Here is a 16775-nt window from a genome sequence, read left to right on the forward strand (position 1 = left end):
GTGTGGCCCCCGGGGCCTGTTTAATTTATGCGGAGAGTCAGAAAGTCAGAGATCTCAGAGCTCTCGGGCGAGTTTATTCGGACTATGTATGGTTTGTTGTCCTGTCCGCAGCCCCTTGTCAGGAGTACACGCTCACATGCCTGTTGGACTGAACTGTTGCCTCTCGGAGCCTTGCCCACCCCTTCTGTCTGGCGCCCTTTACGTCTGTCTGCGGCATCCCTTCCGCAGCAGGGTGGCTTCTGGACAGGCTGGGCCCTGGGAGACACCTGCTCACCAAGCCCACCTCACGCCCACGGAACAAAACCTGCAAAGCCGCGGTTTTACTTTTGGGACAGTACGCCAGGCGGTCTTTACTCTTTTCCTCTACATTAGTTTACCTTTTGGTTGTAAAGGTTTTCAGGAAAAGCAGCCAAGTGAAGCATCGATGATGATCAGATTATTAGCACTTGGGCCATTCTGTGATAATGCTGATTGTGTCACACACACACACACACACACACACACACACACACACACACACACACACACACACACACACACACACACACACACACACACACACACACACACTATTCTGAAATGTAAAGGAAAGGGTGCTGTGTAGTAGAGCTTGACTTTCTCTGGCTGTTTTAAGTATTTGACGTTTCACAGTGCCTAGCAGTACTGTCTTTTTGTACATTAGCTAGAAGCAGCAATTCATTGTTATGCATTTCTGTTATGCGCCACTTGCCTCCACACGTAGCTAGAAATGCTAAATGTTTTAAAGCAACAATTTTCTTTTTTAACTTAGTTGAAGTGGGGAAATGAATTTTCCATTTCCTGTTGTGTAAGTTATTAATATATGTGATCCTGTAAGAGTTTCCTTGTAAGAGGAATTCAGAAAACTCGAGATTCAGGGAATAATCTCGGAAGTTCCTCTTAGTTCTGTTATTTCTAATTTCAGAACAAGTGTGATATTACCTAAATTTAGCCGGGCAGTTAACCTTTTAATAGTTTAATGAAGAACTGCCTTTTGAATCATTAGCTTTAAAACCGTTCTCAGTGAACTGATCAAGTGAGGAGAATTTGTAGAGCACGTTGTCGTCGATTTTCAGTTCAGCCGATCGCCTCTATTCTTTACCTTTGTGTTGTCAAACACCTGTGTTTGTTTTGTGAGGCTGTGTCCCCGAATTGGAAGTGAGTTGGCTTTATTAACATCCGAACAGAATTAGACACGACTCCTTTAAAGCACCACTTTAAAAATGCAGAGGCACTTCCTCCTCTACTGTGGCCCCCGCAAGTGCAGTGTTACACTCGCCTTGAGCGTGACTTGGGGACAGATCGCTGAGAGAGACCTTGCCGTAGAGTGACAGGGCCGGGATTGTTATGTCAGAACACGGGTACGTGTTGGTCTTCAAGTAGCTGAATTCCCTGTTGAAACTGCTGATCAAGTTATCACAGGTTCTACAGCATGTTGCGGTTCCATATGGCTTCCAGATTGTTTAGAAGCAGGGGTGATAATTTTCATGTGCTTTTAATTGACTGGCCCTAGTTGTCTCCACCTAAACTAAGTTTATCAGTAATTTAAGAAAATTACTCTCTGCTCACTGTATGATATAAAAACAAAATGACTCCCCAAGGGATATTTTATGAATAGAAATTCTCCTTTAAAAATGAAAGTCTTCACGTAAGTTAATAGAGTGATTTTTTTTTTTTTAAACCTACTAGTGGGCTGCTGAAAAGTATTGGAGTTTCTTTGACTCTGTAAAATTTTCATTTAATTATGTAACACACAAATTTCTTTTACTTGAAGTCTTTATTGTTCAAAAACCTTCCCTCCATTTTGAGATGGTTTAAAAAAAAAAAAAAACCCTTGTGTTTTCAAATACCATTATTCTCCAATACCATCATTTGAAGACCTACTACTGGAGAATCATAATATTGAAGGCAGTTATTTATCCTCAACATATGAGAACCATTTTAACAATTTAAAACCTAACGTTGACATCCTTAGCATCTGCTTCTGATACACTCTTCTGCCTGCCCCTTCTGGGAATGATGCGATAGTGCTTTTGGCACGCAACGTGACCAAGAAGGTGGGCTGCGGGTCACTGTGGAATGATTTCTAACCAGCTAGCAACTCCAGACCTTGGGATTTTATTTGTCCAGGTGAGGTTGTACAGCTCAGTAATGTCTGCATTTGTGTGCGCGCCCACTTGCCTAGATTTAGTCTTTCCAAGTAGTTTGTAACTGGCTCGGCCCATTGGATTGCTTGCTTTTTGGATGATACAGGTTGGGGAGGATGAAGGAAGTAGAAAGGCTTGAACTTGGCAGTCTCTTGACAGGATGTCTCTCTTAACCCCTGCTGAGGTTAATTTACATAAAAGCCAGCTCTGTGTGTGTGTGGAGTTTTCTAAATTTAAAGTTTGTTCTTATTACCATAGTGATAGGATTGTCAGCACTGCCTGGATTTACGGCCCTGCTCTCCTCTGTCTGGACGTCCTGGCAGCTCCCGGTTCCGGTTCCTTTGGGTAACAGGGTACAGCTGGTGGCTGAATTCTCACCTGTGGAATAGCCCTTTGGAGCTCTCTCCTCCGTGTAGGTCTCTGCAAAGCAGCAGAAACCATTTTTGCAGGAAACCACAGGCCTGTGTTAAACACCAAGGGAGAATTGAAATAACATGTGTGAGTGTTCCTCTTCCCGAAGGTACCAGTCACCGTGCGGACGCTGCCTCGGTGTGGTGCAGGGCCGCCTTCCGCCCTCCCCTTGGCTCTGAGGTTCTTGTTTAGTTAGCTGATGCTGACTCCCCGCTTCTCTGGTCTCTATTGCCTCTCCGGCCAACTGAGCAAGTTGAACCAGGCTGGATTTCATAATGAGCTAGTAGGTAAGCCTTCTGGGACTTTCAGATATTTTGGGGAAGATTGATTTTTGTTCTTACACGCTGTGGCCCCTTGGCCATCAGATGGTATGGGGAAGCTCATTCATTTCTGTCTCTAATGGTCATGTCAGTCAGGTGTCTCTTTAGTATTTACTGGGAGCCCACTATTCTTCCAGATGCTGTCATGAGCCGTGGTGGTGTGGAGGAGGAGTGCTCCAGATGACATCTGCTGTGTGGCAGGCCAGCATAAAGGAGCCAAGGGAAAAAGGCAGGCACGGAATAAAGGGGGAACATACCAGTGTGTAACTTACTGCTGACTGTGTGGATTAGCCTATCAGCAGTAATCAGCAGGGTGGAGGGCATTATCTTGAGCCAGAGGAGTGAGCACTGGGTGGAGGGTGGTGTATGGGAGCCGGAGGGCCGCTGTGGGTGGGGGCAGAGGAGGAGAGGAGGGCTCAATAAGGAGCTGCAGATAGTGTGCTGAACAATATTTGGAGAAGTCAGGGTGGGTCTCTGGGGGAGCCTGGATGGCCTCTCAGAGGTCACTGGAGATGAAGGGCATATTTAATAGAGTGCTTTGTCTGTTGGGGTTCCCATTTCTCTCATCAGTACCCTTCATTTAGAATTAGGGGTCAGCACGGCAATTAGGATGGTTCAAGAGAAGTACTCCTTGAACGTGATGTGAGATTAATCCTGAGAGGGCTGAAGACGACATGCCAGGCAGTAAGGATAGGAACGTAATTTATTAAGTATTTTCTCATTGCTTAGTATCGTATAAACATTTTACATACATCTTTTATTCTTAGGTTTCCCCATTTTACACATGAGACTAAAGCTTGGCAGTTAAATAGCTTGTTGGAGGCAGTGCAGCCAGAAATGCAAGAGTTATACAGCTCAAATCCAACTCCGTGTCCTTCTCTGAATTGTGTTGCCTTTCTCATTTTTATTCTTGGAGTATTCTAGTTGTTTTTGTTCAGTCGCCGCGTTGGGTCCAACTCTTCGGGACCCCATGGACTGCAGCATGCCAGGCTCCCCTGTCCCTCACCATCTCTTGGAGTTTGCTCAAGTTCATGTCCAGTGAATCGGTGATGCCATCCAACCATCACATCCTCTGTCGTCCCCTTCTCCTCTGTCTTCAGTCTTTCCCAGCATCAGGGTCTTTTCCGTTGAGTCACCTATTCGCATCAGGACAAAAGTATACAGTATTCTAGTAGAGGCTGCTAAAGAATCCTTAAATGCTAGAAGGTTGTCTTCCCAATCTAGATGGGTGCTTTTCAGCCATCTGTTTCTTTAATATCTTCATTATTCATCCAAGTGGCTTATAATAGAAAGATGGGGAAAAATAAATATGATGCTGAATTTTTTGCAGAGGAAATGTTCAGAGCTCATAACCTCCCCCTTGGCAGCTGCCTGTCCCATGCGGCCCTTGTGTGTGTGTGGATGCAGCATCTGGGCCTGATCCCTCGGGTTCAAGTCTCCCCCTTTAGAAAAACCAACATGGGTTAAGTGTGTTCCCCAGACTGTGATCACTTCTTGTTTTTAGGCTTTTCTCTCCCTTTCTTCGTAGCTCAGTGATAAAGAACCCGCCTGCCAATGCAGGAGACTCAGGAGATCCCTGGATCAGGAAGATCCCCTGGAGAAGGGAATGGCAACCCACTCCAGTGTTCTTGCCTGGAAAATTATGTGGACAGAGGAGCCTGAGAGGCTACAGTCCATGAGGTCGCAAAGAGTCAGACACAACTGAGCATGCATGCAATGCTCCTTTTTATGAGGCCTGGCAGATCTTAGCACTGTTGCCTGGAACTTCCTAAAGAGAAGAGACTGGTGCCCCCAGAGAACCTTCCAGGAGGTAAGAGATGTCTTACCACTGTGTAGGCAGAGAGGAAGCTGCAGAATGAAAGCAGCATTTTAGGAAGGCTGAGTCAGAGGTGCACATGGAGCATGGAGAGATTTTCTCAAGGTGATAAGGCCCTGGCACTCAGGTTTACAAGCAGAGGCAGGTCGACTGGCGGTGCTTCCTGCCTGGGGAAGGAGGTGATGTGGGCTGCTTCTGGGACCCCTTCTAATTACAGAGTTCATGGCTCACAGGGTTTGGCTCGGTTTTGGGGTGAGGATCTCAGGGCCTCTGGACATTGGTTGGAAAGCCAGCCTTTGCCTCCTGCACCTCGGGGAGGCCACCGTGGGGTCCTAGCCTGACCTTCCTGGTTGTAACCCACAGCGGATACTTGGACTCTCAGGGTTTGAATTTAGGCTACAGGAGATTACCTTCTAATGGTACTTTTTATGAATCTTTGAACCTGAGTTGTGAACAGACATTTGAGCTGAGCTTAAAAAATACAGAAGACAAAGCAAAATCCAGAAAATGATGATAATAAAAAAGATTTGTTGATGCCCGTGTCATCGTACGGCCATCATTTCTTTGGGTTAGCACTATGTCGCAGCGGTTTGTGTATTTTCTTCTGTCTTCCTTCCTCGGCAACTTGGAGGCATGTGAATTTACGCAAGTGTCTCTCCTGACTTCTTCCATCACCTCCTGCTTGCTCTTCTCATTCTTCTGCATAGTTGTTAAGAACTAACTGCGCTTGTCTTTGGCTATGCTGTTCTTGTTTTCTTTCTTTTCTGAACTACACATCTCCTGCTGTGTCTACTTGGTTAAACCTTCCCTCAGATTGGCCTTCTACAGTAAGCTATGTTTGGGCTCCACCTTCTAGAGGATTTATAGCTCCTTCCTGATCCTTGTAAAATTTTTATTGCACTTATACTGTACTATAAATTAAGTATTTAAATGTATGTGTCACTTGTGATACTGGTAGGGGCCATGTGTTGTTTCCCTATCATGGATCGCAGCCTTGTCGTGGTGAAGGGGCTTGTGTAACTCAGTGAAGCGATCAGTCATGCTATGCTGGGCCACCCAAGACAGACAGGTCATAGTGAAGAGTTCTGACAAAACATGGTCCGCTGGAGGAGGTATTATTGGCCAGTCACTCTAGTATTCTTGCCATGAGAACCCCATGGACTGTATGAAAAGGCAAGAAGATACGATACGGGAAGGTGAGCCCCCTGGGCTGGAAGGTGTCCAGTAGGCTACTTGGGAATTCCAACTGAGCTATTTAAAACCCTAAAAGATGATGCTGTTAAAGTGCTGCATGCAGTATGCCAGCAAATTTGGAAAACTCAGCTGTGGCCACAGGACTGGAGAAGGTCACTTTTCATTCCAGTCTCAAAGAAGGGCAATACCAAAGAATGTTCACGCTACCATACAGTTGTGCTCATTTTACATACTAGTGAGGCTATGTTCAAAATCCTTCAAGCTAGACTTCAGAAGTATGTGAACCGAGAACTTCCAGATACACAAGCTCGGTTTTGAAGAGGCAGAGGAACCAGAGATCAAATTGCCAACATTTGTTGGATCATGGAGAAAGAAAGGGAGTTTCAAATAAACATCTACTTCTGCTTCATTGATTATGTTAAAGTATTTGACTGTGTGGATCACAACTAACTGTGGAAAATTCTTAAAGAGATGAGAATACCAGACCCCCTTACCTGTCTTCCTGAACATCCTGTATGCAGAACAAGAAGCAACAATGGACCGGTTCACAGTTAGGAAAGAGTACAGTAAGGCTGTGTATTGTCACCCTGCTTATTTAAGTTCTATGCAGAGTACATCATGTTTTTAAATACCGAGCTAGGTGAATCACACACTGGAGTCAAGATTGCTGGGGAGAGATATTAACAACCTCAGATATGCAGATGATATCAGTCTAGTGGCAGAAAGTGAAGAGGAACTAAAGAGCCTCTTGATGAAAGAGGGTAGTGAAAAAGCTGGCTTAAACTCAGCATTCAGAAAACGAAGATCATGGCATCTGGTCCCATCATTTCATGGCAAACGGATGGGGAAACAATGGAAACAGTGATAGACTTTATTTTCTTGGGCTCCAAAATCACTGTAGACAGTGACAGCAGCCATGAAGTTAAATGATGCTTGCTCCTTGGAAGGAAAGCTATGACAAACCTAGACAGTGTATTAAAAAGTAGAGACATCACTTTGCTGACCAAAGTCCATATAGTCAACGCTATGGTTTTTCCAGTAGCCATGTATGGATGTGACAGTTGGACCATAAAGAAGGCTGAATACTGAAGAATTGATGCTTTTGAATTGTGCTGGAGAAGACTCTTGAGAGTCCCTTGGACAGCAAAGAGATCAAACCAGTCAATCCTAAAAGAAATTAGCCCTGCCTGATAGCTCAGTTGGTAAAGAATTTGCCTGCAGTGCAGGAGACCCTGGTTCAATTTCTGGGTCAGAAAGATCTGCTGCAGAAGGGATAGGCTACCCACTCCAGTATTCCTGGGCTTCCCTTGTGGCTCAGTTGGTAAAGAATCCGCCTGCATTGCAGGAGACCTGGGTTAGATCCCTGGGTTGGGAAGATCCCCTGGAGAAGGGAAGGGCTACCTACTCCAGTATTCTGACCTGGAGAATTCCATGGACTGTATAGTCCATAGGGGTTGCAAAGGGTCGGACAGGACTGAGCAACTTTCACTTTCACTTTATTCATCGAAAAGACTGATGCTGAAGCTTGAATGCTTTGGCCACCTCATGCGAAGAGCCAACTCATTGGAAAAGACTCTGATCCTGGGAAAGATTGAAGGCAAAAGGAGAAGAGGGTGGCAGCGGATGAGATGGTTGGATAGCATCACTAACTCAGTGGACATGAATTTGAGCTAACCTTGGGAGATAGTGGGGGAAGAGGAGCCTGACATGCTGCAGTCTGTGGGGTCAGAAAGAGTTGGACACGACTTAGCAAGTGAAGGGCAACAAAATTTTATTTGTCTCTAAAGCTCAGCATCTGGTTGTCCATGGACTATTTTAAGGGCTCAGTAATATGAGATTATCTACCATTATTAAGTCTTTACGTGCCAGGCAGATACTATAAACATATATAAAGAAAATGTGGCCCCAATCACTAAAGACTATGGTGTGCTCACCCATATGAATTTTAGAGCATGTTCTAAGATGAGTGTCAGAAAATCAAGAGTTTTAAAATTAAATTTAATTTCTTTACTTATTTTAATTAATTGATAAACTATTGTGGCAAAGCTCTGATTTGTTTTATTCCACGATAATGACTTTGATTGTGTGTGATGTTTGCTGTAAATTCTGGGTCATCCTGCCTACTGGGTAATCCAGCACTGATAAAAGAATCAATCAAATGAGTGAATGCGGCTGTTGGTGTTTCGTTGTTGGGTTTTGTCTCAGTTTGCTGTATCCTTTTGTTTTCCTGTGAGTATTGTCCTCTGTTAGATCCGTGTCCTGACAACGTCTCCTAGGCACCCCCTTCCCCTCCCGCCCCCTTTCTGACTGGTGCTTCGCTTTTTTCTTGGTGTGTAGTAAGCACTGTCATGAGAGGGTGGGATAGGGCAAGGTTCACTGTGCCGTGAGAATCAGACACCTGATCCGAGTCTCAACACTGTTGTTTCCAAAAGTGTGGGCTGTGATTTCAAAGGAAAAACATCTCACGGTTTGGTTTTTTGATTTGGACTCTGATGGTGGAAGTAGGCAGGGAGGGGCTGGGCAAGAATTGGCATTATCTGACAATGCGCCAACAGATGCTCATGTGCCATTAGGTTTGAGCATCACTGCTTAAAGCTCACTGCTCAGTTAATCCGTGAGTGCATCTTTAAACAGAAGAACTTGGACATTTGCGAGGCTTCCGTAAGATTTCCTCAGTTTCTTATTCAGCAGATATACTTGGTATGTTTAGTACTTTTTCTTTTTGTAGAACTTGACATCCTCACCAGGAAAAGCCTATCTACCCCTTGTACTGTGCTTCTTTTTCTGTTGTTCAGAATTCCTGGCTCCTACCCTCAGCCAGTACATGACATGTTTATAGCCAGCAGCCCAAACTCCTTAGGAATGAAGGAAAGAGTCTTTTGAATCTTGTTGTTTTCCTTGAGGAAGACCTGAATGTTGACCATTCTGCAAGAATCCAGAGTATGCATTGTCATTTCCATGTTAACCCCCACCCAGATGTTTGTGGGTTTTGAAGGATTTATTGTAGCCCAGTCGTAGCTGGGTCCCTGGCCATGGAAATTCATTTGAAGCACACTTTTCCTTGGAAATACCCTGCAGGTAGAAACGCTCTATTTATGCTTGGCTGCATCCCAAACAGCTGTCCTTCCCTTAACGAGACTGGGGTGGTTGTGTTTAGGGGGGCAGTTTACACATCTTTTTTGTGGATTTAGACGCTTCCCTGTTGTGAATGACAAAAACCATGCAGAGTTTGTCAGGCTTGGGCAGCTGGTCCTTAGGAAAAGAGAGTTTGCAGTATAATTACCTGCTATGGCGTTGGGGGCGCCTGTGACTTGCTCGCCTCCCCTCCTTGAACATTTCACTTCAACAGTAGCCCCTGTTAAAGGCTTCTTCAGTGTAGAGTGTGACTGTGACCGAAGAATACTGAGTTTGGTTTATGTTTACAGACATACGGGTGCAGACACTCATGTTTTATTTGCTTTGCTTTTTATCAGCTCTGGGGACCTCTAGTAAAGCCAGTAGATTTATTCAGTTTGACATTGAGGGGAAAAAACAGGTCTTTTTACTCCTTTCTAGGTCCGTTGTAACAGGGGACTTATGCCTTTACTTTATTGAGACATGCTTTTTTTTAAGATGGAAAATATCTTTTAGACATATAAAACTGTTGAATGAGGACATAATGTTTCTTTGGATTATTGAGAGGTTTTCTTTTTAGCTTTTGACCAGGAGTTGGCATTCTGGGATCCCCTGGCTGAATCTAGCCTTCTGCCTCTTTTAGTAAATAAAGTTTTATTGGAACATGGCTACGCCCAGTCATACATATGGCAGCAGAAACCCTGTGACCTGCAGAGCATAAAATACTTACTGTTTGACTTTTTACAAAAATGTTTGCTGACACCTGTTAAGGATTCCAATTTTTATTTAGGAGTGTATTTTCCGGGGCGCGGGGGGTACCTGGTTAGGATTTTGCATTTGTTTGCTCAGGCCCATCGGTTGTTGGAAGTGCCTGCTGTCCTGTCTGTCCCGCAAACTAGTCAGACAGGCTCATTGTGATCCTGTATAGTGACTGAGCTTCTGCACAGTCACTTTTCAGGTAGAGCGAGGTGCAAAACATTCCAGAACTTCTGCTGCTGTAAACTTTGTCAGCATTGCACGCACAGAGCTGGTATATTCTGATGATGGTCTGTGCTTTGCATCCTATGAGGAAAAGGCTGATGCTAGTTTATGTTAAAGTACAGGAACGGATTGTTGCAATAGTCTTTCCTTCTCTAATCAGCAGCACCCTGAGACTTTTCTTCCCTATTCTCTCTTTTATATTTTTAATTGGAGGATAATTGCTTTTTATTGTGTTGATTTCTGCCGTACATCAGCATGAATCAGCCATAGGTATACATATGTCCCCGCCCTCTTGAACCTCCCTCCCACCCTTCTAGATTGTCACAGAGCATGATTTGAGCTCCACCATCAAAGTGGGAGAAAATAATTGCAAATGAAACAATTGACAGAGGATTAATATCTGGAATATATAAGCAGCTTATGCAGCTCAACAGCAGAAAAACTTAATAGCCCAGTCAAAAAATGGGCAGAAGACCTAAACAGACATTTCTCCAAAGAAGACATATAGATGGCCAATAATACATGAAAAGATCTCAAGGTTGCTAATTACTCAGTTCAGTCGCTCACTCTTGTCCGACTCTTTGCAATCCCATGGACTGCAGCACACCAGGCCTCCGTGTCCATTACCAACTCCTGGAGTTTACCCAAACTCATGTCCATCGTGTCAGTGATGCCATCCAACCGTCTCATCCTCTGTCGTCCCCTACTCCTCCCAACTTCAATCTTTCCCAGCATCAGGGTCTTTTCCAAAGAATCAGTTCTTTGCATCAGGTGGCCAAAGTATTGGAGTTTCAGCTTCAGCATCGGTCCTTCCAAAGAATGTTCAGGACTGATTTCCTTTAGGATTGACTGGTTGGGTCTCCTTGCAGTTCAAGGCAGCTCATTATTAGAGAAATGCAAATTGAAATTACAGTGAGGTATCACCTCACACCAGTCAGAAAGCCCTTCACCAGAATATCTACAAATAATAAATGCTGGAGAGGGTTTGGAGAAAAGGGAACCCTTTTGTGCTGTTGGTGGGAATGTCAGTTGATTACAGCCGTTATGAACAGTGTGGAGATTCCTTAAGAAACTAGGAATAAAACTGCCCGCCTGCAATGTGGGCAATGCAGGAGACCTGGGCTCGATGCCTGGGTTGGGAATATCCCCTGGAGGAGGGCATAGCAGCCCCACTCCTGTATTCTTGCCTGGAAAATCCCATGGACAGAGGAGCCTGGCAGGCTGCAGCCCATAGAGTTGCAAAGAGTTGGACACAACTGAGCACGCGCACAGTCGATAGGACGTGGAAGCAACCTAGATGTCCATCCTGAGACTTCGTGCATGTGGGTGTTGTGGTAGGGTGTGTAGATTTATGTAATTGACACAGTTGCATTAAAATTGGGCGAGACTGTTTTGACATAAAGTGAATATGTTCCATTTATACAACAGCCAACTGTTTGGTTTTTCTTGGAGCATTTTGAAATAAAACTCAAAATGTGGGAAGAATAAATATACTTACTGCACTTGTTATTAGTAATATTTCACACACACCCAAGTTTATGACTTTCCCAGAACTGTAACAGGTTACTATGGAGTGGCAGAGTTGGTAGACATAGCTAACATCATATCATGTAAATCTTTGCATTTTGATAGTTCTTTTTCTTCATGGTCTCTTTCAAATGGCCTGCAGCCTTTACTGGCCCCACAGTGTCAGGCGCATGTTGTGCTTGTGAAGTCACTCACTAGTTTGTTATCGGAGACAGAAGGATTTTCTCTTTTAGGATTTTCTCTTAAAATTCCTTGATGAAATGATTGGGTAGACATGGTGCTTTTGTTTAATTTTCCTCTTGATACAAAGTCTGTTGACAAAGCAAAGACTCCAGTGGTCTCCAGATTGCTCTTGGGGTATAGGTTGGTTTTCAAGTGCATTTGCTCTGACTGAGATGATCACCTTCCTGTAATATGTAGGCTCCTTTTTTTAGAACACAGTTCTCAAGTCAATTAAGTCTGTTTAAATGTGTGAAATAAGTTGATGCACTGTACATAGCAAGTGTTTGATGGTTTAGCATCAGAACTCTTGAATTCTCGATTTTAGGACCAGTTTGAGGGTCTTTCATCTACTGTATTACTTGCTTTCTTGCTCTCTTTCCCTGTGGGGGTAAAAGTCACCTCAGGAGGCCTTCCCTCAGCCCCATATTTAAAACTGTGTCCTCCTCGTTACCTGTTCCCTCTTTGATGCTTTCCTGTAGCACTCACTGCTGCTCTGTCTCTGTTAATCCTCAGATAAGCTCTGTCTGTGCTCTCAATGCCTGGGTGCCCAGCACACTGTGGATGCCCAGTGATGGCTGAATTAATGAAATCGAGGAGAGCCTGTACTGTTTGTAGAATGAGGGCTAGAGGCAGGCAGGGCAGGTTGGTTGGTGACATCAGACTGGGCTTGAATTCTAGGTTCACCCCCCTCTTACGTTGATATTAAATAATCACTGAAAGGAAACACCCCCCTCCCCAACCAGTGAGATGGGGGAAAATAGTGTTTTTTAAAAGGGGATTAAAAATGATGTTGGAGGGACTTCCCTGGTGGTCCAGTGGTTAAGACTTCGCCTTCCATCGCAGGGGTGTTGTGGGTTCGATCCTTGGTCGGGGAGCTTAAATCCCACATGCTCGTGACCAAAAAACCAAAACATGAAACAGAAGAAAAATTGTAACAATTTCAATAAAAACTTTAAAAGTGGTCCCCGTTAAAAAAAAAAATGACATTGGCTATAAAGCTCTGTAAATGTTAGTCCTTGCTTTCCCCTGGTTTGTCAGCATTGAAGCCTAAAGGCAGTCTGAATTTAGCAATCCGATGCTTCTAGGGTCATTACCTTGATGACTTCTGACAGATTTATTCTTCCAGCAGCCTGGGTTGCCAGCACAACAATGAACTGTCCCTTTGACCAGTGTGGGTGGACAGACAGTTTGTCAGCCCTCTTTAATCCTCATATCAGAATAACTTGTATGGGTTCTGGCTTTGAAAAGTTTAGGCGAGTCCACGATTCCAGACAGTTCAGAGGGCATCACCAGACCTTTCACCCAGATGCAGCGGGCGCATCCGAGAAGTTTGTTTGTGTTCCTTGTACACACAGTCATTGTAGGTCTTCTGGCAAATCAAGAAACATCAGAAGGCTGGTAGGTCACTAGTTGGTCTCCATAGATTTCTTCAAACCTTGCAGGTCTGGTCACAAGGTGTTAATTCTTGCTTTGGTTTCCACTGATGTTTCTTCTGTTGGGATGGTCAGGAATACTTCATAAGTCAGTTAAAGCAAATTGGTTTGGTTCGTGCATTTATAGATTGTTTCAGTCTTTTGTCCCAGGCAAGTCTGAACAGGACCTAGAAAGCTGATTAAAAGACTAGTGAGCACGGTGCTTAATTTTAAGTTAAATGGATATTTAATGCATTGAGAAAGTACTCTGTCTTCAATCTTTATTTTCTCTCTCTCTCTCCCTTTTTTAAAATCATCTGTGCTTGCTTTTTGAATCTGTTGGTTAGAAAAACAAAGGTTTTCTGAAATAGTTGACTATTGCTCCATTTCTCAAGTTTGGTTTCAGTGTGGATTTTTGTAGGTGATTTTTGCACCTTAAGGGTACAGAATCATTAAATGAAGCCTGGCAGGAAGGAAAGAGTGCCCTAAGCCGAGTGTGTGTGTGTGTGTGTGTGTGTGTGTGTGTGTGTGTATTGGGCGGGTGGGGGTGTTGACTAGAGGACAGACAAGCCTTGTGTGTGTGTGTGTTTGGCGGGTCTGTTATTGTGTGTGTGTGGTGGGGGTGTGGGCTAGAGGGCAATCGGGGCAGGCAGGGCAGGTGGTCAGCCCCTGTGGTGTGTGTGTGTGTGTGTTGGGTGGGTCTGTTAATGTGTGTGTGTGTGTGTGTGTTTGGTGGGGGTGTGGGCTAGGGGGCGTGGGCTAGAGGGCGATCGGGGCAGGCAGGGCAGGTGGTCAGCCCCTGTGGGGCCACCTGGCTGTGGGCACGTATTGCAGCAGAGTGAGTGAAACCCATGGCCTGCTGCTGGTTGCAGATGATCATGTGTGGGAGTCCGGTTATAGATTTATCTTTTTCCCCAGAGCTGTGTGTTAACTGTTTTTGGGGTGAGTTTTTGACTTCCCTGGTGGCTCAGGCAGTAAAGTGTCTGTCTACAATGCGGAAGACCTGGGTTCGATCCCTGGGTTGGGAAGATTCCCTGGAGAAGGAAACGGCAACCCACTCCATTACTCTTGCCCAGAAAATCCTGTGGACAGAGGAGCTTGGTGCAGGCAACTGTCCATGGGGTTGCAGAGTCAGGCACGACTGAGCAACTTCACTTTCACTGTGATCCTCAGACGCACAACCTGACTAAACTGGCCGATTTGTAAAGAAGTTTTAATGCTGAGAGGATTCTGTTAATTTGAGTTGTGTGTGGTTGCTCAGGCATTGCTTTTTATTCTAAAATTTGGTCTTTGATTTCTAATTTACGCTGTTGGCATTTCAGTTGTTAGGTTTTTATGATCTGGTGTGGCATCTTGCCAAGTATGGGATTTTATCTTTTTCTTTTTGCATCTTGAATGCTGTTCCTGTAGGTTTTTTTTTTTTTTTTTTAATACTGCTAGATCGTAATTGATCAGGTCCCCTATTATGAGCAAGACACTCAAAATCTGTTAGAATGAAATTACTTTGGTCTTCTCTGATTCTTATGAAGATGGGATTAGCTTATTCTGAGATTTGTTTATTTAACAAAAGATATGCCCTTCTCAAGTAATTCTGGACTACGATAATTTTAGCTTAGATGAAATCCTGGTCAAATCACCAAGGTGAGCTTTTAAGAACATGCTGTTCTTAATATTCACAAATGTATTATATAATGTTGTAAGTCTTCTCTAAGGTTCTTCCTAAGATTTTTGTAGGAATTCATTTAGATCAGGTAATGACAGGGAATCCAGCCACTGATTTTCAGGAGACCAACAGCTTCTAGTTGATGGAGGCCACCTGTGGCCCCCCTCCTCTGAGAGGAAGAGCCGTCTCCTGGTCTCCCCTCCGCCCTGAGTGCCCTAGTGATAACTGGGGGAAGCATCTTATGAGTTTGGGGGATTATATAGAAGTGTAACTTGCGCACGCACTGTTCTTTTTTTGGTTTGCGTTTAATATCCTGTTGGTTGGTTGTTGAAACATCTTCTGTGACTGCAAAGACTTTTGTCTTTGTTTTTCAATCAGAACATCTTTCTCCCCACTTGTAAAGATTGAATCTGGGCCACACGGGATGTTACAATCCGTGAACTTCTGTTTCCAAACCTCTGAGGAAAGCTGGGTATCTGTAACCCCAGACTCCTGATTTTGCTCATGTAATCTTAATTGACATCTAGGACTTTTCCAATGGGTTTTAAATTTTTGATGATAACTTTTAATTTTATTCTCATTTATTTCTCTCTTTTCTGTTCCAGTGTCCTGGGTCATGAAACTTAATCCACAGCAAGCTCCATTATATGTGAGTAAATCACCAGATTTCACTTTATCCTTAATTTTGCTGTTTAATTCTTATAATAAACTAAAAAATGTTCTCCTGTGATTATCAAAGGAATGTTGAACCATCTCTACATATGACTATATTGACATGATGCCGTTCAGAAATTGAATTTGATTTAGTGACTGTTAAATGATGAATAACGCATGATACTGGGCGGAGAACAAATGACACCTGTAAGCCTTGTGCGGTAGACTGATCGGGGAGAGAAGACGCATGTATAAGGCAGTCGCATTGCCCTGCTGAGTGATTCTGCGACTTCTCATTTGAATACACAGCTCGCTTCTGCAGAAGCAGGGTGTCGCGCTTCCTGCTGCCGTTGTGAGTTACCCTGTTCCACGGCTAGGTGGCGCTCTGTCACCGGCGAAAGTGCTGTTTACTTTTAAGAACCTGGGTAAAAGCCATCCTCTGCTTAGAAAGTGGGGAAATTAGAAGATGACATGGATAAATGAATGAATGGAGACCGGAAGAAGTAAATCCTAGGTGTTTTTGTTTGTTTGAACAAAGAACAGAACCGTTGTGAGTTAGCCGATCGGAGGTGGTGAGAAGCGCCTGGTTGGTGAGCAGCCGTCGGAGAGGTGCAGCTCGGCCTCGCGAGGGGCCGGGGCTGTGCCGTTGGGGGGGCCTGGGGAGGCGTGCAGGGTGTTTTTGATGGCACAGGACGTCAGTCAGATCCTTGATCCTGAAGATGAAGGACCGTTTCGTTGGCTGAAGAGTGCGCAGAGTCTGTGGAGGACGCAGACCAGCAGGCGGAGGGCGGGGTGGCAGTGAGCTGGTGTCGCTGAGTTGGCGTTCGCGGTGATGCGAGTCGGATCCGCAGAGGTGGGTGACGCTCAGTCACGGCAGCGCACGGAAGTGTGGCGTGTATTTCGTGACCACTGAGGAGCTTTGAATGGTGTTCAAACCGGCTGCTCATTTTACGTTTATTTTTTTGACTGTGCTGTGTTAGTAGAAGTCATATATACTTTCCTAACACGGAGCAATCATATGATTGCTCTTCATACAGAGCAAAACACATGTTCTTAGGCGATATCTTGTGTTCTTAAATTCCTTCCAGACCACTTGGAGACCATTTATTATGTTCACCAGTGGGTTTGCACGTGAATTGAATACCTTGGACTTAAGAAAACAATTGAGATAAAAGTCACACACCATAAAATCCACCCATTTAAAGTGTACAATTCACGGTTTTTAGTATATTCATAGCTGTGTCATCTTAACTTCAGGGCATTTTTTAGCACCCTCAACAGAAACCCCACACCCCT

At 44.4% G+C, this 16775-nt stretch overlaps 1 protein-coding gene across 8 annotated transcripts in view; it reads left to right on the forward strand.

Moving 5' to 3' along the window:
- The window catches only part of AKAP13 (A-kinase anchoring protein 13), a 316668-nt gene that overhangs the window by 74220 nt on the left and 225673 nt on the right, over positions 1–16775 (forward strand). For 7 of the 8 annotated variants that reach the window (XM_061158636.1, XM_061158639.1, XM_061158640.1 and 4 more), the window contains exon 2: positions 15431–15474. In XM_061158636.1, the coding sequence (XP_061014619.1) occupies positions 15442–15474 (33 nt within the window). In that variant the 5' untranslated portion in view covers positions 15431–15441. Of the gene's footprint in view, positions 1–2852; positions 2864–15430; positions 15475–16775 lie in introns of those variants that run through there. The other variant, XM_061158638.1, reaches the window with a different exon arrangement.

Source organism: Dama dama, chromosome 13, assembly GCF_033118175.1.
Source record: "Dama dama isolate Ldn47 chromosome 13, ASM3311817v1, whole genome shotgun sequence".
Lineage (NCBI taxonomy): Eukaryota > Metazoa > Chordata > Mammalia > Artiodactyla > Cervidae > Dama > Dama dama.